The 23,472-nt window shown below is 46.1% G+C and overlaps 1 protein-coding gene across 2 annotated transcripts in view; it reads right to left on the bottom strand.

Annotated features, from left to right (window-relative positions):
* The window catches only part of LOC116825731 (protein mono-ADP-ribosyltransferase PARP12-like), a 43,869-nt gene extending 21,395 nt beyond the window's left edge, over positions 1–22,474 (bottom strand). The window contains exons 1-5 of one of the 2 annotated variants that reach the window (XM_075068937.1): positions 15,231–15,319; positions 13,608–13,758; positions 9,632–9,767; positions 7,991–8,255; positions 1,783–1,884 (exon numbers count right to left, since the gene is read on the bottom strand). In XM_075068937.1, coding sequence (XP_074925038.1) covers positions 1,783–1,884; positions 7,991–8,255; positions 9,632–9,767; positions 13,608–13,726 — 622 coding nt within the window. In that variant the 5' untranslated portion in view covers positions 13,727–13,758; positions 15,231–15,319. Of the gene's footprint in view, positions 1–1,782; positions 1,885–7,990; positions 8,256–9,631; positions 9,768–13,607; positions 13,759–15,230; positions 15,320–21,747 lie in introns of those variants that run through there. The other variant, XM_032781960.2, reaches the window with a different exon arrangement.
* Positions 22,475–23,472: the final 998 nt, after the last annotated feature.

Here is a 23,472-nt window from a genome sequence, read left to right as displayed (position 1 = left end):
AGTTTTCCCTCTAACATGCATTAACTTTCATTTATTGACACCGGACTTTAATTGTCACCTCATCATCCATTGACCTAGCTCAGTTAGGTCTCTCTGAAGTTCCTCAATCCCTCCTCGACTTCACGAATCTAAGGCCAGTCTATACTAAAAAATTATTTTGACCTAACTTATGCCAGCATACAGCCACCACAGTTATATTGCTTGTGTGCACGCGCACTTGGCTCCTTGTATTGGTGGTGCACATTCTCACCAGGAGCACTTGTATTGATTGTACTGTCAGTATGCGGCATTGTGGGATGGCTCCAGAAAGCGAGTAACAATCAACACAAGCAACACAATGTCTAAACTGACACTGCATCGAGATAATTACGCTAACCATGATTCTACGCCATTTGGGAGGTGTTACTAAGTCAGTGTAGAGAGGCACTTACATCAGTGGGAGCCAAATTTAAGAGCAGACACTTCCACCCCTAGGTTGACACAAGACAGCTTATGTTGACCTAACCGTGTAGTGTAGACCAGGCCTAAACAACTTGTGTCATATGCAAATTCTGATACTTTGCTCCCTTTTCCAGAGTATTCATAAATATATTAAATTCTGTACCCAGTACATAAACTTGAGGTATCTCAGTGTTAACCTTTTGCCAGGATGAAAGCTGACTATTTAATCATACTCTGTTTTCTAACTTCTAACTAGTTTTTGATCCATGGCAATACTTTGCCTCTCACCCCATGACGATTTTGCTTCTTTAGTAATGCTTTGTGAGGGACTTTGTCAAAGGCCTTTTGAATATCTAAAAAAATTGCCCGCCAGTGGATATAGGAGTTATTTGACACATTCAAAGAATTCTACTACATTAGTGAGATACCATTTTCCTTTGCAGAAAACATATTAGCATATAATGATCCAACAGGTGTTTTAGTCATCTATTTTTTAATGATCATTTCAACCAGTTTGTCAGGTACAGATATAAGACTTATTGGCCTGTAATTCCACATATCATCCCTAGCATCTTTTCTGAAATACAGATACATTTGCTATCTTTCAATCCTCTGGAACAGTAGCTTTTTAAAAAATTTGACTACACTTCATACTTAAAGGCCTTCAGAACTCTTGGGTACCTACTAGATGGGCCTGATTACTACTAAATCTAAAATCTACTAAGTTAAGACTGTTGCCAACACCATCTGTTACAGAAAGTATTGCATGGTGTGTTACGGTTACCAGGAGAAGCAATAAGACAACAGAAAGGGTATATGGCAGAAGGTAGAGGAACTGTCACAGACTCCCAGTTGTAACAATGACATAAATCAAGGGAGAGTCAACAGAATCAAGGGCAACTTTAGGGATCCGGAAAGAGAATCAATGTAGGATTGCCCAAACTGATGTTCTCAGAGATTCTTTCGTGCCTAGTGTAAGTAAAGGGGGGGAAAAAAAAAAGACCAATACTAGAAACCAAATGAGGGCCGCATACATGGCAAAAGGAAAAAGGGTCAAGAATTCATGGAGCAATGCAGTTTCAGCCTTTTGTAAATGGAGGAAGAGAATAGCAACAATGGCCTTGTGGGCAAAGTGTACAGACTAGGGACGGTTGGGAGAAAGGAAAAAGATCTTATTAGGCAGTGAAGACCAGCTTCTAGCCATTTTTACTGAGTAAAATCATTATACAGGATATACCATAGGAATATTTGGCAACTAATTAAAAACAAAAAAACCACACCCATACACGTTTTAAGATAAAGGAAAAATGAACGTGACTTGCTAGTATTATGATGACTTACCTTGAAAGCTACAACTTTTCCTTATGTAGTACAAGCAGATCTCTTCTAATTCTTCGTTACTATTTGCATTCTGGGATCTCTGACTAAGACTGTCTCTTCTCGCTACAAAGGGAGAAACAGAATTGTCATTTATAAATAACTTTCGTATGTTCAGTTTCAACAAGTTCTCCTAAAAAATACACTTATGTTTAGAGAAGACACGCATGAAGAGACTTTGTAACTACACGACTCTGATCTAATTCTAAGAAGATTGAAGTTGAAGTCTCCCCACTACAAAAATAGATTCAGGCATATAGTTATGACATATAACAAAAGTCATAACATACTTATATTTTATAGCATAGATGGGGTTTAACTATGTTACATAACAAAACTAAAGCCTTTGTCATTTTGTCCAAGCCATTAGTCCAATTACATAAGCCTGTGTTTTGTTTTGTAGTATAGACAGTCCCTAATTTGGTCCAACTTACATTTTTAGATCCTGAGCATGTAAATGACACCTAACTTAGAGTCCCTTACAGATGTAACTTATCTATCACTAAGGCTGCGATTCTTTCATGGAGGTCACTGATTCCATGACTTTCCATGTGCCCCACCCAAGCAAAAGTCCTGGGGCGTGCCCAGAGCAGCAGGGGCCCAGAAGTAGAGATTTAGTCGGCAGTATTTTTGGTAAAAGTCATGGACAGATCACAGACCGTGAATTTTTATTTATTGCCCATGACCTGTCCATGACTTTTACCAAAAATACCCATGACTAAGTCTTAGCCTTACCCATCACCTCTGAATTTGACTTCTGGGTCTCTATTTAGTTTCTTGAATTCAGTTTTTAGGTGTATTGTAAAAATAAAAGAACAGAATCAAAACAGTGAAATGAAGGCAGAAAGATTTTAAATGACCTGACCAATGTTACACAGAGGGTATGTCTACACTACTAAATGAGGTTGATTTTATAGAAGTCGATCTTTAGAAATCGATTTGATACAGTCAATTGTATGTGTCCGCACTAAGCACATTAAGTCGGCGGAGTCCATCCTCAATACCATGGCTAGCATCAACTCACGGAGCGGTGCACTATGGGAAGCTATCTCACACTCCCCGCAGTCTCTGTTGCCATTGGAATTCTGGGTTAAGCTCCCAATGCCTGATGGGGCAAAAACATTGTTGGGGGTGGTTTTGGGTACATGTCGTCAGTCTCCCCTCCGTGAAAGCAACAGCAGACAATCATTTTGAGCCTTTTTTCCTGGGTTACCCGGGCAGACGCCATAGCATGGCAAGCATGGAGCCCGCCATCTCACCGCTGCTGTTGTGAGCAGAGTAAACACCTTGCGCATTATCCTGCAGTATGTGCAGAACCTGGCTAGGAGCCACCAGCACGAGGATGACTGTGAGGAGGACATGGACACAGACGTTCCTGAAAGCAGTGGGGCAGGTCAATACGGTGGAACACCAATTCTGAGCCCGGCAAACAAACACAGACTGGTGGGACCACATAGTGTTGCAGGTATGAGATGATTCCCAGTGGCTGTGAAAACTTTTGCATGCATAAGGCCACTTTCCTGGAACTTTGTGAGTTGCTTTCCCCTGCCCTGAAGTGCAGGAATACCAAGATAAGAGCTGCCCTGACAGTTGAGAAACAAGTGGCGATGACCCTGTGAAAGCTTGCAATGCCCGACTGCTACCAGGCAGTCCGGAATCAATTTGGAGTGGGCAAATCTACTGTGGGAACTGCTGTGATCCAAGTAGCCAAGGCAATCACTAACCTTCTGCTAGCAAGGGAAGTGACTCTGGGAAATGTGCAGGTCATAGTGGATGGCCTTGCTGCAATGGGGTTCCCTAACTGTGCTGGGGCAACAGACAGAATGTATATACATATCTTGGCACCAGACCACCTTGCCAACCAGTTTGTAAACCACAAGGGGTACTTCTCAATGGTGCTGCAAGCACTGGTGGATCACAAGGGACGTTTCACCGACATCAACGTGGGATGGCCGGGAAAGGTGCATGACGCTCGCATATTTAGGAACTCTGGACTGTCTCAACAGCTGCAAGAAGGGACTTACTTCCCAGACCAGAAAATTACTGTTGGAGATGTTGAAATCCCCATAATTATTCTTGGAGACCCCGCCTACTCCTCGCTCCCATGGCTCATGAAGCCATACACAGGCAGCCTGGAAAGTAGTAAGGAGCAGTTCAACTATAGACTGAGCAAGTGCAAAATGATGGTAGAATGTGCCTCTGGACATTAAAAAGCTCGCTGGTGCCATTTGCTGACTATGTTAGACGTCAGCAAAACCAATATTCCCATTGCTATTGCTGCTTGCTGTGTGCTCCATAATATCTGTGAGAGTAAGGGGGAGACATTTATGGCAGGGTGGGAGGTTGAGGCAAATGGCCTGGTGGACAATTCTGAGCAGCCAGACAGCAGGGCGATTAGAAGAGCACAGCTAGGTGCACTGTGTATCAAAGAGGCTTTGAAAACCAGTTTCATGACTGGCCAGGCTACGGTGTGACAGTTGTGTGTGTTTGTCCTTGATGCAAACCCACCTCCACTTTGTTGGTTTTAATTCCCTGTAAGCCAACGACCATCCCCCCTTTGATCACAGTTGGCAAAGGAAATAAAGTCACTATTGTTTTGAAACCATGCACTCTTTCTTTGTTAATTTAAAAAAAAAAAAAAAAAAAAAGAGGAGATAACTGACAAGGTAGCCCGGGTGGGGGGGAGAGGAAGGAAGGAAGGACAAGGCCACATTCCTTATTGTAGCCACACTACAAATCAAAACTGTTTGAATGACAGCCGACTGTTGCTTGGGCCATCCTCTGGAGTGGAGTGGCTGGGTGCCGGAGCCTCCCCACGCATTCTTGGCCGTCTGGGTGAGGAGGATATGGAACTTGGGGAGGGGGACAGGCAGCTATACAGTGGATGCAGCAGCGGTCTGTGCTCTTGTTGCCTTTCCTGCAGCTCCACCAGATGCCTGAACATGTCTGTTTGCTCCCCCATTAGCCTCAGCATCGCCTCCTGCCTCTGCTCATCGTGCTAATGTAATGCTTTCCCGGCCTCTGTCACTGTATGCCTTCATGCATTCAGCTGTGCCCTATCAGTGCGGGAGGACTCATGAGCTCAGAAAACGTGTCATCATGAGTGCATTTTTTTCACGTTCTAATCTGCGATAACCTCTGGGAAGGAGATGATGGGGGAGCACAGAAACATTTGCACCTCCAGGGGGATAAAAAGAGAGAATAGAATTTAAGAAGATACATTTCTGAGAACAAAAGGGAGACTCTTTCATAGTGAATCAAGCAATTCACAGCAGACAGCACATGTGCTTTAGGTACAAGGTCACATTTTGCCTTGTATATTGAGCACCTGTCAGCACACATCGCACATGGCTGGGCAACAGAATTCGGTTTCCAGGCAGCCATGATAAACCAAAGGGTACGCGGAGTGGGTTTCTTCTGCCTTCGTAACATGTGGAAATGGTTTCAAAAACTGCAGCGCCCTCTTTTCCCATAGCAAGCAATGCCAGTTGGGTTTGCCATTTAAAAGGAGGGGCTGCGGTTTTCGGGTGGATGTGCAGCACACCCCTCCGCCCACCCCACTGTGTGGCTATTCTCTGGGATGATCTCTTTTAGCCACGCACAAACAGCCCAGCACGAACGGGGTCCTTTTACTGTTTCCTTACAAAAATTCCCCTATTTCAACCAGGTGACCATGAATGATATCACTCTCCTGAGGCTAACACAGAAAGACACAGACTGAATGTTGCTTGAATGCGACAAAAACCCAGGACCATTTGCTGCCGTGCTTTGTGCTGCAGTGATTCCAGACTACTTGCTACTGGCTTGGCGTGGTCAAGAGTCCTACCGTGGAGGACAAAATAAGGCAGCCCTCCCCAAAAACCTTCTGCAAGGCTTTCAGAGTACCTCCAGGAGAGCTTCATGGAGATGTCCCTGGAGGATTCCCGCTCCATCCCTAGACACGATAAGAGACTTTTCCAGTAGCTGTACTGGCCGTGAATGCATCCCAAGTGTTCAGGGCAAATGAAACATTAAACACTATTGCTTTTAAACCCTGTACTGTAGTTACAAATGTGCACTCACCAGAGGTGACTTCTCTGGCTTCAGGGTCCGGGAACCTGCGTTGGGAGGGCATTGGCTCCAGGGTGATGAAAAGGTCCTGGCTGCCAGGGAGAACAGATTCTCTACTTGCTTGCTGCGCATTCTCCTCCTTCTCCTCCACAAAATCCTCCTCCCTGTTGCGTGAGACTCCCCCCTTGCAGGTGTCTCCAAACAGTGGTGGGGTCCCCCCCTACAATGCAATGCAGCTGATCATAGGAAGAAGCGGCATGCATTGGGCTCTGACCCGGAGTGACCGTTTGCCTCCTTTGTCTTTTGGTAGGCTTGCCTGAGCTCCTTAACTTTCATGCGGCACTGCTGTGTGTCCCTGTTGTAGCCTCTCTCCACCATGCCCTGTGGAATTTTGGCATATATGTTAACATTTCTTCTTTTTGGCCTGCATGGATTCTTCTGCAATCAGATCCAGTGTCTCCCGTTCGGTCCATGCTGGAGCTCGTTTGCGATTCTGGGACTGCATGGTCACCTGTGCTGCTGAGCTCGCCACGCTGACCAAACAGGAAATGAAATTCAAAATTTCCTGGGGCTTTTCCTGTGTACCTGGCTAGTGCATCCGAGTGGAAAGTGCTGTCCAGAGCCGTCACATTGGAGCACGCTGGGATAGCTCCCAGAGGCCAATACCGTCAGATTGCGTCTGCACTACGCCAAATTCGACCCAGTAAGGTCGATTTTAGTGCTACTCCCCTCGCCGGGAGAAGTACAACAGTCGATTTTAAGAGCCCTTTAGGTCGACGGAACAGGGTTGGTTGTGTAGACACATTGCTTATAAAATCAACCTAACACAGCTAAATTCAACCTAACCACGTAGTGTAAACCAGGGCAGAGAGTCAATGGCACATCTGGAAACAGAACCCAGGAAGCTTGCATCCTAGTCCCCTTCTCCAGCCACCAGACTTCATCAGTTCTTAGATCAGTTACAGAATATCATGAGTCAGACTTGCTTAGCTTACTAGGAAAGATATCTACATCACCCCAATCAGTGGAGTAACAGCCTCATTGTTTCAAAACACACAAGTTATGTGGGTATCCCAGACACCTATTCACCTGGCCACCTTTTAATAAAGAGTCTACAATTTAGGACTGCCATGGTTCCAAAGGTACACAAGAGAGCTGAGTGATCAGGAGGCAGGTATACATTGTTTTTCTATTCTGCAGTCCTTTAATTAATTTAGCATAGTTTAAAACTTTAAGTGGAAAAGGAACAGAAAACATTAAAGCTATGAGAAGCAATTAGGACACTGCTTTCCATGGCTTCTCATGCTAGACACCCTAGATAAGAAGAAGGTGGAGAAGTATATAAAATCTCTCTCACACACACACACACACACAATGTCCCTCCCTAAATGTGTTCTCTCTCTGCTTAACTCACTTCCACCAGAACTATAATAAAGAATCCCTTTCTTCCCATTTCCAGTCCTACTCTTCTATTCTATAGAGATTTTTAATATCACACTCATCACCACAGTATCTGAGCGCCGACCATAAAGCATTAAGCAATGTGACTACAATTCTATCACATGTTGTTTGTTCTTTCATCTTCTCCCCAGAGAGAGAAGCACATGCAGTGGAGTGTCTTGTTTTGGCACTGCGTGTCTTTTTCATTTTTGTTTAATATATACATATATCTGTTACTCTGTGTTTATGTTAGAGAAGGAAAGGTCGAAGATATTCATCTCGCACTTGGAGTGGAAAGTGATGAGGTTTGTGATGGCCCTTACTCCCTGAAGATCATTCTGCCCCAGGATCAAGGGTCTTGCATCATGGCAAACGTTTTATCCTTCGGAATCCTATCAATGCCTCAAATTTGAAAAGGGGGATGTTTATAAAGAGAGAGAGGGTACCTCACCTGGTGGCAAGGTTGCCAACTCCCCAAGATTGTCCTGGAGTCTCCAGAAATTAAAGATTATGTCATGTGATTAAACCTCTAGGAATACATCCAACCAGAACTGGCAACCCCTAATAAGAACTAGAGCTAAGTCTCAATTTCAGTTTCCCCTATCTAGCAGAGATCTGTGCTAATGCTAGGCTCACTGTCTCCTCTTTCCCTAATGTTTTAAAAAGGATAAAATGTTTTTACCTTTGTGTGGTGAAGAGGTGCCATTTTTGATGTCATACATGTTCCTGAAGATAGAGGGCAGTTTGGCAATCAGGTTCGGGCTCATTCCTCGCCTCTCCAACTTTTCATAACACTCCAGATTAAAAATGTCATGTGATCGCTTGCAACTACTGCCAAATCTGCACTCTCCCTGCAAGTAGTACTGGCACATATGGAGTTTGGTGCAGATCTTCTTGAAGGTACAAGACCCATAGAGTCCATCGCCTTTGTTATAATGCATGCATACCTGGGAAAGAGGAAAAAAAACCAAAACAACTCTACTGCAAGTAGTATATTTTGGCCACTTTCTTGTTCATACACATTCAAAACAAAAACAAAAGCCATGAAGAAATTTATATGGGTTTTTCTGCACCACAGATACTGTTTAGAACAGTGGGGCCCAACTTATTGCTCAGGAGGGCCATGTAAACCTAAGTATAACCTTGTGTGAGCAAAACAGATTCTACATAATTTAATAAGATTTAAAATATAAATCAATACAGATGACTAAGTTCAGCTTGTTTTGTATGTATTTAGATAGACAATACTGTACATAGACACAACCTATTTACACACTTGTGTAAACTAAAATGATGTAAACATGATGACAAAAAAACTAATGAATCAGCCATTAGTATACTGTGTTGAAGCAGGCCACGGGTCTTATGAAATGCTCTGATTGCGCAACCCTGGTTTAGAATGGGCTTTTGGGCAGACCCAAACATTCGCATCAAACACATTCAGGCCCACTTTGATGATGGCAAATGGAAGTTTACTCTAACTTACACACATTCGGCATGGTTGAGTTGCTGTTGCTGTAAGAACCTCAACTCTTTAGGTTGCTAATTTTGCTGTGCTTTATTTCTCATCTTTAGTGTTTTAAGAAGATGAGTTTTGAATTTAAATTTCCTTGTAGATTCTAGCCATGCAAGTCAAGACCATCTGAGTTTCTCTTTTGTTAATCCTTCTAAACAGGTAACACCCAGTAATACAGATTTATATTATGGATGATTAAATACTAAAGAACAGAAAGATTTATAGAAAGTCAATATCAAAATCATTGTATAAATACATTAGAACATTTTAAAAAGATTCAAGAGCTATTAAATTAGCATGTCTAGTTTCTTGAAAGCCACTAGTCCTGTGTGTTTGGGTTTTAATTTTTATTCTGAATGAACCTGGGTCTCATGAAAAGCTAGTTTCTACCATCTAGCTCTGCTAATGCACTTCAGTGTTAAATCACAAACCTTCTGACATTCCAGACTCAATTTCAGATAAAGCTCTGTCAATACACTTCAATATGATCCGCCATATCCATTTAAAAAAAAAAAAAAGAACAACAGGGGCGTTGCAGGTTAGTGATGAGGTGCAATGCTGGAGCTATGAAGGAAAAGTATACAAAGCAAGACACTGATCCTGCCAATACTTCTGCGCATGCTTGATTTTACTTCAGTGAAATTACTCTCAGTAATAAAGTTAACTATAATTACCAGTGTTGTAGGATCAGGGCCTATATACCTCATCACCACAGTATTTGCCAATTGGTTCTACTCAATGCCATTATTCCTTCTTTTCATTATACTAATTGTAAAGGGAATAATACATTGCTGCAGCAGTACTCACCTCAGGTAAGAGCGAAGAATCATTCTGAAGCAGGAGCTGACGCAACTCATCATCATTTAAGTTTTCAAGACCATGTCTTTTTAGGACACGGAGGTTATGGTCTGACTGAAAGTTATGAACAAACTTGCATTCTTTCCTACAAGTTAAGAAAACCAGTCATAAAGAAGGATACTTAACCAGCACAGTCTTTCCACTACTGGATATACATTACATTTAATAGTTTACCAACTGCACAAAGTTAGCTAGTCTCAGAAAAAAAATCCATGTTTCTTTACAGAGTAATTACATGATTATCCTCAGAGTAATTATTATGTAATCTGATAGGCACAATCATCATATCATTTCTAATTTACTGCTTCCGTGTTATTCAGTAACTACAGCAGAACAACAACACTGGTACTATGCCCCCCAGATTACATGGCAGTTACACTCCATGATGAAAAAGCAGGAATAATGGTTTATATTTCTAGCTCTCCTACCACAAATATACTAATAAACTTGAGCAGCATAAAATATTCAGAATTGGCATATAAATGATTATTTGTATGATGCATTAGTCCAGGGATCAGCAACCTTTCAGGAGTGGTGTGCTGAGTCTTCATTTATTCACTCTAATTTAAGGTTTTGCATGCCAGTAACACATTTTAACCTTTTGAGAAGGTCTCTTTCTATAAGTTTATAATATATAACTAAACTATTGTTGTACATAAAGTCAATAAGTTTATAAAAATGTTTAAGAAGTTTCATTTAAAATTAAATTAAAATGCAGAGCGCCCCGGACCAGTGGCCAGGACCAGGGCAGTGAGAGTGCTACTGAAAATCAGCCTACCCCTGCATGAGTCTTTATGGATCTCCATGACTGTAAGTAGTCAGTCTAGAAGGGGTCTTGTGAACTAGGTTATCACATAATGGAAGATTACTTTTAAATTCCTGCATGTTTGTGCCTGTGTTCCCCACTTTCCCCCCTCTAGTCCTCATGGTTGCAAAGAAAGTCTTCAAATTTGAACGGAGGTCTTGTCTATAGTAGACAATTTTACTGTGTTAGTAACATTTGTTCCTCTTTAATAGACTGAAATACACTCTGCATACACACACACATGCTTCAACCGTCAGGGTCCTTAGGTAATGTTGCACACAGATCTCGACTTCTGTAGAAGCTGGATTTTATAATGTACTATGAGAATTAATGTATGATTTGATTTCATCCTGTCAGCCACCCTTTTTGAATAGCAGAGAGAAATGACAGACGAGAACAATCCTTCTGACTGATTATGGTCACCTTTTGTTTTAAGATAAATTGTAATGTCTACTATGGTTTCCTGTATGTAATAAAAATTAGGCACTCTAGTTAAATATACATTTCTTTGTTTTAATGTTTAGTAAGTAAAAGACAGGATTCTCTATTGTGTCTATGTTAAGTAGATTAGAGAAACATTGAAGGCAAGGTTTAATTTGCAATGCCTTTCTGCTCGATATAAAATACTACTGTTTGTATTCTCAATCTGTTTGTGTGAATGAGAATGTATGCATCAGGAAAAGATATGGTGTAAAGGCCACTGTTATAGCCAGAGTCAAAGGAAAAGAAGTAGAGACATCAGAGAATCATCAATGTGCATCCATAATGAAGGGCAGATTGACGACCCTGAGGTAAAGGCTGGCACCCCTGAGGACAACTGATTAAATCAAAACAAAGGAGAGGAAGACCCCCTCTTGGAGGTGTATTGGAACGTTTACACCAATTAAGAAGTAACCCATCACAAACTGACACAGCAAAATCCATAGACTTCAACAAAGGGGGGGAAAAACCCTATAAGAACCAGGGTGCTTGGCCATGAAACTTGGGTTCGTCTTGCCACACTCCAGGAGCATCGGATTGTGACTGACAAGAGCCCAGCTCCACACTTGTGCTCAATCTAACTGGCCATTAGATTGACTCAAGGTACAACAGACTGGTAACTATGAACATCACTGGCAGGATTCTGTGTGTGTTTGTGTGCGTGTGTGTAACTGAAAAGCATATGCTAACTATTGTATTCTCAATAAATGCTGTGTATTTACCTTCCTCTATAAAGATCCAGTGTGCTTTGTATGAGCATAACACTTCTTAAGTCTAAACAAAAAGTGAGCCTGAATCACTTCGGGGTAAATTATTTGTGAGCTACTATATAAGGAGCTGTAAGCAAAAGCCTTTAAAAGTGAACTCCTACTAGAAGGGTGTGTGGAAGAAATGGAGCTTCTCTGTAATACTGTATGTTGAGCTGGTTATTGGGATATTTACTGTATGAATATATTGCTTAGTTTAAAAGAGAGGTTCTAAGGAAAAGCAAGCAGGAAGGACACAAGGGCTCATGATACAAAAAAATCCTTAAATATTTACCAAGGGATGACAAGAGGCAGTGACTGAACTATTAGCTATGGAATTTCTACCATCTGGCTCCAGCCAACTTACAGAACCAGCATTGACATTCAAGGCCAGAGCCCAGGAACTGAGGACGGACTATGGCTATTTAAAAAGGAGACTACCTCTCAAGAAGGGGGTGAGAGAAAGGGAGGCTGCTTTCCTGTTCAACTCCTGAACAGCTAATTGACACAGACACCTGATGGATTGTCAGAAGAAGATAGGCCAATTTAAGTCACCATCATCCATTTGCCTATAGGTAAGACAAACATGAGTGCAGACTGTTTAAAAAAATCTTTTTTTCTCTCACGATTTGTTCCTACTGCTAATATAAACAATACTTTGGTTTTAAGACGGTAGTGTGGTCACTATACACACACACACACCACTCGAGTGGTCACAGACTTCCAACGGGAAGAAACACAGGAGCTAAACCCAGCACCACTGATAAACAGGATACTGTAGCCAGGGACTTGACTAGGAGTGAGAGAACTGCAAAATTCCATCCCATGAGAGGTAAAGGTATGAGACCGGACACCTGAGGGAGATGTACTTCTGGCCCATCTGTGAGTGCACCTAGCCCTGCAATTGCCATAGGGGCACTATAATGAGCAGAGTTTCCAGCTCCACAGCTTCCTTAGCCATAAGCCACTTGCAATTGGGGGTGCCATTCTGACCACAGTTTAACTCAGAGACAAATTTAAGGATGAGTGCATATGACTGAGAGGAGGTCTTCTCCCTCACATACTTAATCAATTTTAATGCCTTTCCCACACATCTTGTCCCCTTATAACCTTACTCTCTCGAGGGCTCCACCTAGAGTCCTACATCACTTCTTCCCTTTCCTCGACATGGAGGAAAACGGCGAACAATTTAGGCAGAGCACAACTGGGAAGAATAGACAGAAAAGGGTGAGAGAGGTACACCTCTTCAAAGGGGTACAAGACATCAGGTCTTTGCAAGAACACACATGTAGAGGAGGAAACATGCTTATTTTAAAAACTAGAGCATTCACACATAACTTAATTAAAGTTAAGATTACTATAGTTTTTCCATCTAGCAAACAAGGAAACAAATGTTTAAATCACATGCATCCGACGAAGTGGGTATTCACCCACGAAAGCTCATGCTCCAATACACTGACAGCTGCCTGCACAATAGCGTGTTCACACTTGCAGCACTTGCAGTACTATTAGGAGCAGTGCTCTCTGGGCAGCTGTCCCACAGAGCACCTCTTTTGCTGCTAAGACATGTGGGAAGGCAGAAGGGGTAGCGGGGCATCCTGGGTCCAGCCCCAATGCCCTGTGATGCATTGCTTCACATCCCAGCAATCTCTGTGCTTCTGTCCGCATTTGGAGCCATCTTTCAACAGTTTGTGTACTGCACGCCCTGCCTCTTTCAGGCTGCAGGAATGGATCCTGAAATGCTGACCAGTATGCTGCTTGCTCTGACCAACACATCATGGGTGGCAGTGGAGTTATTCCTTAAACTACAAAGGCAAGAGGAGTGCTACATTGATCTCGCCACACAAAGTAGCTACGACACGAGATTGCTTGTGGAATTCACGGAGGTACTGACCATGGCAGAACACCGCCTTTGGGCTCAGGAAACAAGCACTGAGTGGTGGGATCACATCGTGATGCATGTCTGGGATGATGAGCTGTGGCTGCAGAACTTTCACAGGAGGAAAGCCACATTCATGGGACCGTGTCATGAGCTTGCCCCAGCCCTGCAACGCAAGGACACGAAAATGAGAGCTGCCCTGTCGCTGGAGAAGCGCGTGGCAATTATACTGTGGAAACTGGCTACTCCACACTGCTGCCGATTGATCGATAACCAGTTCGGAGAGGGAAAGTCGACCATTGGAGTCGTGTTGATGGAAGTGTGCAGGGCCATTAATTGCATCCTATTCCGAAAGGCCATGACTCTGGGCAATGTGCATAACATTGTGGATGGCTTTGCACAAATGGGGTTCCCTAACTGCAGAAGGGCAATAGATGGCACGAACATTCCAATTCTGGCACCAGACCACCTAGCCACGGAGTACATTAATCACAAGGGATATTTCTCAATGGTCCACAGCACCTAGAGAATCACCGTAGGCGTTTCACGGACATTAACGTAGGCTGGTCCAGAAAGGTGCATGACTCATGCATCTTTCAGAATACTGGCCTGTTCAAGAAGCTACAAGCAGGGACTTTCTTCCCGGACCAGAAGATCACGGTAGGGGAAGTCAAAATGCCTATTGTGATCCTGGGAGACCCCATCTATCCCTTAATGCCGTGGCTTATGAAGCCATACATGGGGTAACTTGACAGCACCAAGGAGCAGTTCAGCAACAGGCTGAGCAAGTGCATAATGACTTTTGAGTGTGCATTAGGCCATTTAAAAGCCCACCGGCGATGCCTGTATGGGAAGCTGGACATGGCAGATGACAATATTGTACGCTCCATAGTATTTGTGAAGGGAAGGGCGAAAGCTTCACTCACGTCTTGACCACAGAGGCTCAGCACCTGGAGGCTGAGTTTGAACAGCCAGAGACCATGCCTATTAGAGGGGCACAGTGCAGGCCATAAGGATCAGGGATGCCTTGAGGTAGCAATCTGAAGCTGAAAGCCACTAATATTTGCTGCTATGCTTGGGATTGCAGGGCTTGTAATGCTAGGGGGTGACTGATGCACATGATGCAATAAGGGGGTTTAACATAATTGTATGTTGCTTTGCAGTGCTCTTTTTTACTTTCACTTAACAGAATAAAGATTGCTTTCGAACCAACACAATTCTTTTATTAAAGAACAACAACCAGAGGAGAGAGTCAAATGACAAAAAAACATCAGCAGGGAGGAGGATGGGGGAAGGGAAGTCTCCAGAGGAGCAGGGGTCCCAGGACGGCTACAGATTTGTTTACGTCCAGGGATCACACCCAAACTTCTCCTCTGGAGTACAATGCAGCAGGTGCTGTACTTCAGCAGGGCCAAACTGCAGAGGGAAGGGTGTTGAGTGCAGTGGGTAGTGGGAGTCTGCACTGCTGGACTGTGAGGAGGGAGGAGTGGAATGCTGCAGGTAGAGAATGGAGCCAGAAGGTTGATAACTGTGTTGGAGGGGATGGGGAGGGAGGGGCACGCATGGGAAAGAGTTTTGTGAGAGCAACTGCAGGGGAGGGTGGGGGCAGAGCTGCTTGGTTTGAAGAGCTAGTATCACCTGGAGCATGTCCACTTGGTGCTCCATAACCTTTAAGAGCCATTCCATGACTTCTTTCTGGCGTGCTGCATTCTCCTTTCAGTCTCTCTTCTCGCTGTCCCGCCACTCCTTCAATTCCTGTTTCTCAGAGGCAGAATGCATCATAACTTCACAGAGAAAGTCCTCCTCACTTCTTCCTGGCAGCTTTCCAATTCTGCACAGCTGTTCTGCTGCTAATAAGGGAGGCTGGCCAGCCTCCCAAGGTCATCTCTGTGAAGTTTAAATGCAACATTTTACAGAAGTAGTACTGTTTGCAACACTGAAAACAGTGATTCAGTGCTTTAGAACATAGCTGGTACTCACACACCTGTCACTAACTGGCTGATGTCACACAGGCAAACTAGGCAAAAGACCCCCAAAATGGTTAGTAGCCATAGGGGTAGGGTAAATCACTCTTCCCAGACTCTGCTGTACACTGGGCACATGGCTCTTGGGGAGAGCCAGCACTGTGGGGGATCCTGACAATCATTCCTGTCCCTACACTTTCCACAGGACGTGATCATTATGGAAGATATCTCACTGCTGAGAGTGAGCAGGGAATCAAGGGTCAGTCTTCTCCAAGCCTGCGGCTTCCACCCTGGCCCCTAAGTGGCTCGCCTGTGTGCAGCACACAGGGGCGTGGGAAAGTTCCCGTTAATGGGGCAAGAAACAAAGCTGCTCTGCCAAAGAACCTGAGGCAGCGGATTGCCCACAAGGGAGTTTCCTGGAGATCTCGGAGGGAGATTCTCATGAAATGAGGGAGTCTATCAACAGCCTGTTCTGCTGCTCAGAATAGTCATGTGGTGAGAGACAAGCCTGCCTGCTGCAACCCTCCTGTCCCCAACAAATCGCTTCAGCAATTCCCAAAATCAGATCCACTTACCAGGGGCCTCCTCTCCTGTTTGTGCTTTGCCAAGTTCCAACTGCTGTGACTGGCTAGGCTCCTCCAGGGTAGAAAAGAGCTCCTGACTGCATACATCTCTGGCCTCCGAGCCATCCTCTGCCTCTGGGTCCCCCTCCCACTCTTCGTCCAAGATTTCCTCCTCCTGGATCGATCCACTCTCAACTGGCACAAGAGCCAACAAAGTATTCACAGGGGCCTTCGCAGTGAAGGTGGGGTTGCCACCGAATAGGGCATCCAGCTCTTTGTAGAACCAGCAGCTTGTGGGTGCAGCACTGGAGCGACGGTTTACCTCCCGTGCCTTGTGGTAGGTGTTCCGCAGCTCCTGCACTTTGACCCTGTATGGCAATGTGTCCCAGTCATGGCCCCTTTTGGTCATGCATCGTGAAATCTGTCCATAGTATCATAATTCCTGTGGTGGAGCGCAGCTGGGACTGCACAGCTTCCCCTCTCCAAATGCCGATGAGGTCCAGCAGCTCGACATTGCTCCAAGCGGGGGATCACCTGGTGCATGGAGCAGGCATGGCCACCTGGAAAGATGCACTGAGACCACTGCATGCATCACCGAGCAAACAGGAAGGGGACTTTCAAATTTGCGAAGGAATGTACGGGGTGGGGATGACTGTTGGTCACCTGAGGGCAGGGCAGTAGAGTTCAAACCGATGACCAGAAAGGTGAGAATCGGCATTGTGGGACACCTCCCAGAGGCCAATCACAGCGCTGTAATCGCCATGGTATCTATACTGGCACCGCAGAGCTGTAGTCCCAGAGCAGAAAGCTGTACGCCTCTCGTCAGGGTGGTTTTTCTTAGAGTGCTTCATCTGCGCAGTTTCTGCATACTAAGTAGCTTGGCAATGTGTACAGCATGGGAGTTACATCACAGAAAGCTGCTTTACTGAACAGAAACTTGCCAGTGTAGACAGGGTCTAAGTCTGAGAATCTCCTCAGAGCATCACAGCTAAATACAAGGTGGAACAGATTGTTTTTGGCATAAGTAGTTAACACACATTTCAAGGGACCATTCAAGGTGAAGTGGCCCATTAACACCCCTACAGTCACAGGAGGGAAAAGGACAGAATCCGGGGGGGTGGGGAATGGCAGCTGAGGGTGAGGGGGTTCATGGCTTACAGATTGTTGTAATAAGCCATAAATCCACTTTCTCTATTCAGACCAACAGATGCAAAACCTGCAGACAGACACTCTGCTATGATGATCAGTGCCCACCACAACACACATTTCAAGATCCATGGTTCTACACATGCCTATTGCAACATATGGTGTACCTCATCCAGTGCCCTAAATGCTCTAACAACAACTAAAGCAGGGGTGGCCAACCTGTGGCTCCAGAGCCACACGCAGGTCTTCATTAGTTAATATGCAGCTCCTTGTATAGGCACTGACTCCAGGGCTGGAGCTACAGGCACCAACTTTCCAATGTACTGGGAGATGCTCACTGCTCAACCCCTGGCTCTGCCATAGGTCCTGCCCCCTTCCCACCCTCCCCTGAGCCTGCCGTGCCCTCGCTCTACCCCACTCCCGCCCCCATAGCCTCCTGCATGGCATGAAACAGCTGATCGGGAGGTGCAGGGAGAAAGGAGGAGGCACTGATAGACAGGGCTGCTGGTAGGTGGGAGGCACTGGGAGCCGGGGGAGCAGGGACGGGAGCTGCTGAAGTGTTATTGTGGCTCTTTGGCAATGCACATTGGTAAATTCTGGCTCCTACTCAGGCTCAGGTTGACCACCCCTGAACTAAGTGCACATCTTCACTGGCAACGTTGGAAGCGCTGCTGCAGCTCCTAGCATGGCTCCCAGCATTGGTGCACTGTCTACACTGGCACCTTACAGCGCTGGAACTTGCAGCACTCAGGAGGGTGTTTTTTCACACCCCTGAGTGAGAAAGTAGCAGCGCTGTAAAGTGCCAGTGTAGAAAAGCCCTAAGTGGATGAAATCAGACAATCACTACACTCTCAAATAAGCTGACAGGAAAATGATAAAAGATAAAAACACTGCATCACCTGTGGGTGAACACTTTCCACAAAATTACCACTCTATATGACCTCTCACTCCTCATTCTCAAAGGAAAACTGGACAACACCTTCAAAAGATGAGCCTGGGTGCTTAAATTCAGGACTTTGCTAGACACTAAAAATCATGGTGTGACGGATCCACAGGCAGGACCAGCGGTAGGGGTTTTAGCGCCCTAGGCACATGGCAATTTCGCCGCCCCGTGCCCTGGTCCTGCGGCTCTGGTGGAGCTGCTGCAGTCGTGCCTGCGGAGGGTCTGCTGGTCCACGGCTCCAGTGGAGCTGCCGCAGTGGTGCCTGCGGGAGGTCCACCGGAGCCGCAGGAGCAGCTGACCGTCTGCAGCTGACCGAGCCGCGGACCAGTGGACCCTCCACAGGCACGAATGCGGCAGCTCCACCGGAGCCACTTGCTGCCCCCTCCGGCAAAATGCTGCCCACCAATAATCCTGGCGCCCTAGGCAATTGCCTACGCCGCCTAAATGGAAGCGCCGGCCCTGTCCACAGGATCGGTGCTATAGCCCCACCTTTGGAACATTCTCTTGGAAAATTCCTTCAGTTTGCCAGACCCCTCCCCCGAAGTGTCTCACTGTTCCTCCAGGCTAACTCACTCTGCTTCACTGCCTCAGACTGAACCTCAGAGTCTACAGCAACTGTTTAGTGAGCCTTATTGGGATGGACACCTGAAAGACACTCGTATGCCCCTAGGGAGCTATGCACCTCCTCGTTCCTTAAGCAGTCACAGCAACTCTCAGCCAGCATTGCAAAGACAGTAAGATTTATTAGTCAACTGGAAAATAGCACAGAGAGTCCATGGTTAGTGTCTAGTGCCACTTTCAGAGCTAAAACTTTAGTTGTTCAGGGGCGTGAACTCCTCCAAGTGACAAAAGTTTTAGTGCTGAAAAGCGCCAATATAGACAGCACTTTTACCACCGCTCATTGGGGGTGGTTATTTTTTATCACCGGGAGAGCTCTTCCCTGGCAATAAAGCGTCACTACACTGCCCATATCACAGCACCGCCATGGCCATGCTGTAACATGGGTAGTGAAGACATAACCTTAGAGAGAAGAAAGTTACAGCATGGTCCATTCTGGTTAACCCAGAGCCCTGATCAGTGTGGCCCTTTGGCTCCTGCTATGTCCTCTTTGTTCAAATTCTTGGACCAGTCCCACCTAGCCCCTCCTCAGTCCTTTGTTGTCAAACACGGCTGGCTTCCTGTAGATGGGGTGGGCCACCCATGGTCGTAAATTGATAGGTATCAAATGTCCCAGTGATTGGACTGGCAGTTGTCTTCATGGGCTCTCCACTGACCTAGGGCAAGCCCCAGACAGCTAGGCATCAGTCACACCTGTTTTATAGCTTGCCCCAAGAGTAAACAGTCTATTCCCACCACCTAGTTAAGAATTCAGCATATAGGGGAAACCAAGGCACACAGCATTCATAACCAGATTAGCCACACCGGTTCATTCACCTGCACGTCCACCAATGTAACATACGACATCATATGCCAGCAAAGCCCCTCTGCTATGTACATCGGCCAAACTGGACAGTCTCTACGGAAAAGGATAAATGGACATAAATCAGATATAAGGATCTAGACTAACACGGCTACCCCTCTGATACTTGACAGCATTCATACAAAATATTTACAGAAAATTCCCACTCCATCATACTTGGACAGAAAACAAACACTGGATTTATGGCTTATTACAGTCTAGAATCCACTAACAATCCCCCACAAGCTGCCTGTTTTCCCCGTCCCTTCTTTTTCCCCCATGAATGGATGGATTCTAACGGGCCACTGCACCTTGAAATATGTATTAAGTTATGCAAAACAATCTGTTTCAGGTTGTATTTAGCTGTGACACTCTGAGAATGAGTTTCCCACATCTGAAGAAGAGCTCTGTATAAGAGTGAAAGCCAGACAGTCTCTCTCACCAACCAAAGATGATCCAGTAAAAGATATTACCTCACACTCCTTGTCTCTCTAACACCCTGGGACCGGCATGGCTACATCAACACTGCATACATCTTTATAGTTTACAATGGTAAGTCATATAGTCTAGCAAGCTATTTCAAAGAAAATGAAGTTTTTTGGGGGGGAAACTAGTATTTGTCTAGTACCCAGAGTGTGCTACATACCTTTGGTAAGAATTTGGTTATGTTTTTTACTTTGTATATTTTGCCTACTATAAAGAGCCCTGCAGAAGAGGCATGATACATTTATTTGACTAATCCTTATTCATTCTCCCAATCCATTAAAGCACTGTCTCATATACACCCTCTGTTTTCCAGGATTTGCACCATCCTATGCCAAGCACCTCGACTATGCTATTTCATCTTGTTCTGCAGGTTTGAGACTTTTTGTGATGCTTCTCTCTGGTTTTATAACGTCACAAATAATAAATACATCAAATGCTGGGTATGGCTTTAAACATGCCACAAAGAGTATCCCAACCTTTTCCAACTTAGGATAAACAGTTGCTTACCCAAGAGGAAACTACTAGGGAAAATCAACAGGCTTCATCTCTAAAATAAAACAACCCCACTCAAAATTCAAATATTTAAGATCCTTAGCTTAAAACTATTAAAAACACACACACACACAAGCTGAACTACTACAACTAGACCCTAAATGGAACCTGTACTCTTCCAAATCCCCTTACCATAATAATGCAAAATCTGAAACTGGGAGGTACCAAAAGCACAGTGGAAAGCCAGATAGAACAGTGCAACCAAGGTGACAAGATTTATCAAAACAAACACTCTTTTTATTTTTAACTCCATTTACTGTCCAAGCTAACAAGTTAGTAAAAGATAAATTCCATAAACTACCACAGTTAAGAATCTCATTTTTTATTTAAAAAATACAAAGACACATGGAAGAAAAAAAAACATATTCCACAAGAAAAATAGCAAAGATATCCTCATGCCATGGAACAGCCTATCCCCCAGCAACAATGATCAATTCTGGTTTACTAAACTTTTGAAAGTCGAGCCCCATAATCAAAACCAAAACCAGTTTCACTCCCACTTCCACTCTGCCCTTTGAGGTTTAAAGCCCCTCCCCCCATCTTCTTGTCCACATCTTACACACATAAAACTAGCTTTGTATATACAACCCCTAAATCCGTCCAGAGGGGAGCACCCCACATTTTGTGAGAAAGTGGGAAAGGAGGGGAGGAGGGAGAAATGAACCCCAAACCCTGAACTGACACTGGGTGTGCTGTCCTGACCCAGCAGCCCTGAGGGGCTTCCCTCAGCAGAGGGGCTGCCCCCTTGAACAGTTTGAACAACTGACTATGTAAGTGGCTGTGGTGGACCCCTCTCGCCCGGGGGTGGGAATGGATCCAGGCCCCCACCCCGCGGAGGGTCGTGGGGAATGACCAGAGCGGATGGATCCAGCCCCCCAGCGGAGGGGATGGGGAATGGCCAGAGGGGATGGATCCAGGCTCCCCCCACTCCCAGGAGGAGGTGGGGAATGGCCTAGGGGATGGATCCAGGCTCCCCCCAGGAGGAGGTGAGGAATGGCCAGAGGGGGTCCCCCCCCGAGCCCCGGGGGTGACCCCAGCTCACCTGGTGCCCTGGTAGCGGCAGTTCCCGTACAGGAAGTACCGACAGATGTGGAGCTGGCCGCACTGGCCTCCGCAGCCGGCTCCCGGCGCGCCGTGCTCCTGGCACAGCCGCACCGCGCTAGTGGCCACCACCACCCGCTGCTCCTGGGGCGGGCCGCCGGGCGAGCAGGGCGCCGGCCGGGTCACCAGCGTGAATCGCTCCGACTCCGTCAGCAACAGGCTGTCCAGGCTGGGAGCCAGGGCCGGCAGCTGCCGCGACAGCTCGCCCTGCTCCAGGGAGCCGCCCGCAGAGCACAGCGCCTGCAGCGCCCGGCTGGCCAGCGCGGGGCGGGCCATCCCGGGCAGCTCCGAGCCCCTCACCCCGCGGCCCCCCGGTGCAGCTCCGCCGAGAAACCCCCCCGAACGCCTGGTGCTGCTCCGCCGGGAAACCCCGCCGAACCCGGCAGCCCCTTTGGTGCAGCTTAGCCGGGAGGCCTTGGCACGGCTCCGCCCCGGCGCTCCCTGCAGCCTCTTTGTCTATTTAGTGTTGTGAGTCTCCCGCAAAAAAACGAAACTGAAAGCGGCTCTTCGCGCAGCTCCCCGCCCCCGCGGCAGCCCGAGCCGGCCTCAGGGCGTCCCAGTGTAGCAGCCGTATTAGCTGTATTAGCTGCCACCGGGGAGGCGGAGTTGCCCCTTCAGGAAGTTCCGCTGCAAAGCAGCCAAGTGGCAAGTGCATGGAGGTGGCTTCCCTCCCGGGCCGCTTCCTTGCGCGGGCAGCGGGGAACACAGCGCTGTGAACAGCACCCTAAGGCGCTGGTCTCAGGCTCCCCCAGCGGCCAGGGCTAAGTCTATTGCTGCCACTGACTTTGCCCTCTACACTGGTATCAAACAGCTGTCCTGATGCTGCTTCTCCGGCCGCCACGCAGCCCTTGTGTCCTGGCTCCCTTCCCCCCCCCAGCCGGGGCGTCCCCATAAGCCCAGCAGAGATACTAACAGGAACTGTTTAGTGTAAACAGCTCTCAATCTTCAGCTCATCTTCAGGAAGTTTACAGCAACTCTCAAAGATTAGTCACCTTTAAATATAACACGTTGTGTCATTAGAATGTGCCAGGGCACAAATAGTTTGTCAGGCATATCTTTGGGCACAAATAGTTTGTCAGGTATTTTCTAGTGGTGAGGTTGAAACCCAAGTCACCTAAATTATATGATTGTTCCACCCACAGGATGGGCTTCTGTTTGTCACATAAGGTTTTTTACATCAGAGCCCCTCTTTGTCCCTCAGTTTCCCCCATCTGTAAAGGGGGACACTGCCCTCCTTTGTAAAGCTCCTTGTGATGTTCTGATGAAAAGTGCTATACAAGAGCTGAGTTTTATTACTTGTTAGTCAATGCCATTGCATTGCACTGCAATGTAAGCGTAGCACAACACTGTGACACACATGGTTTGTAAACTCTTTGGGGGCAGGGATCACCTCTTTATTATGTGTGTGCACAGTGCCTAGTACCATGGGTCCCTGGCCTTTGATGGGGGTTCTAGGCCAGGAGTTCTCAAAGTGGGGATTCGGACCCCTCAGGGGGTCACAAAGTTATTACATGGGGGGTTGCAAGCTCTCAGCCTTCATCCCAAACCCTGCTTTGCCGCCAGCATTTATAATGGGGGGGTGGGGTGTCACACTAAAAGGCTTGCTACGTGAAAGGGATCACCAGCACTACTGCAATACAAATAATATAATTACAGTAAATGCAAA

Source organism: Chelonoidis abingdonii, chromosome 1 (genome assembly GCF_003597395.2).
Source record: "Chelonoidis abingdonii isolate Lonesome George chromosome 1, CheloAbing_2.0, whole genome shotgun sequence".
Lineage (NCBI taxonomy): Eukaryota > Metazoa > Chordata > Testudines > Testudinidae > Chelonoidis > Chelonoidis abingdonii.
The sequence above is the reverse complement of the archived record's forward strand: the minus strand, read 5'-3'. Positions and strand labels throughout refer to the sequence as shown.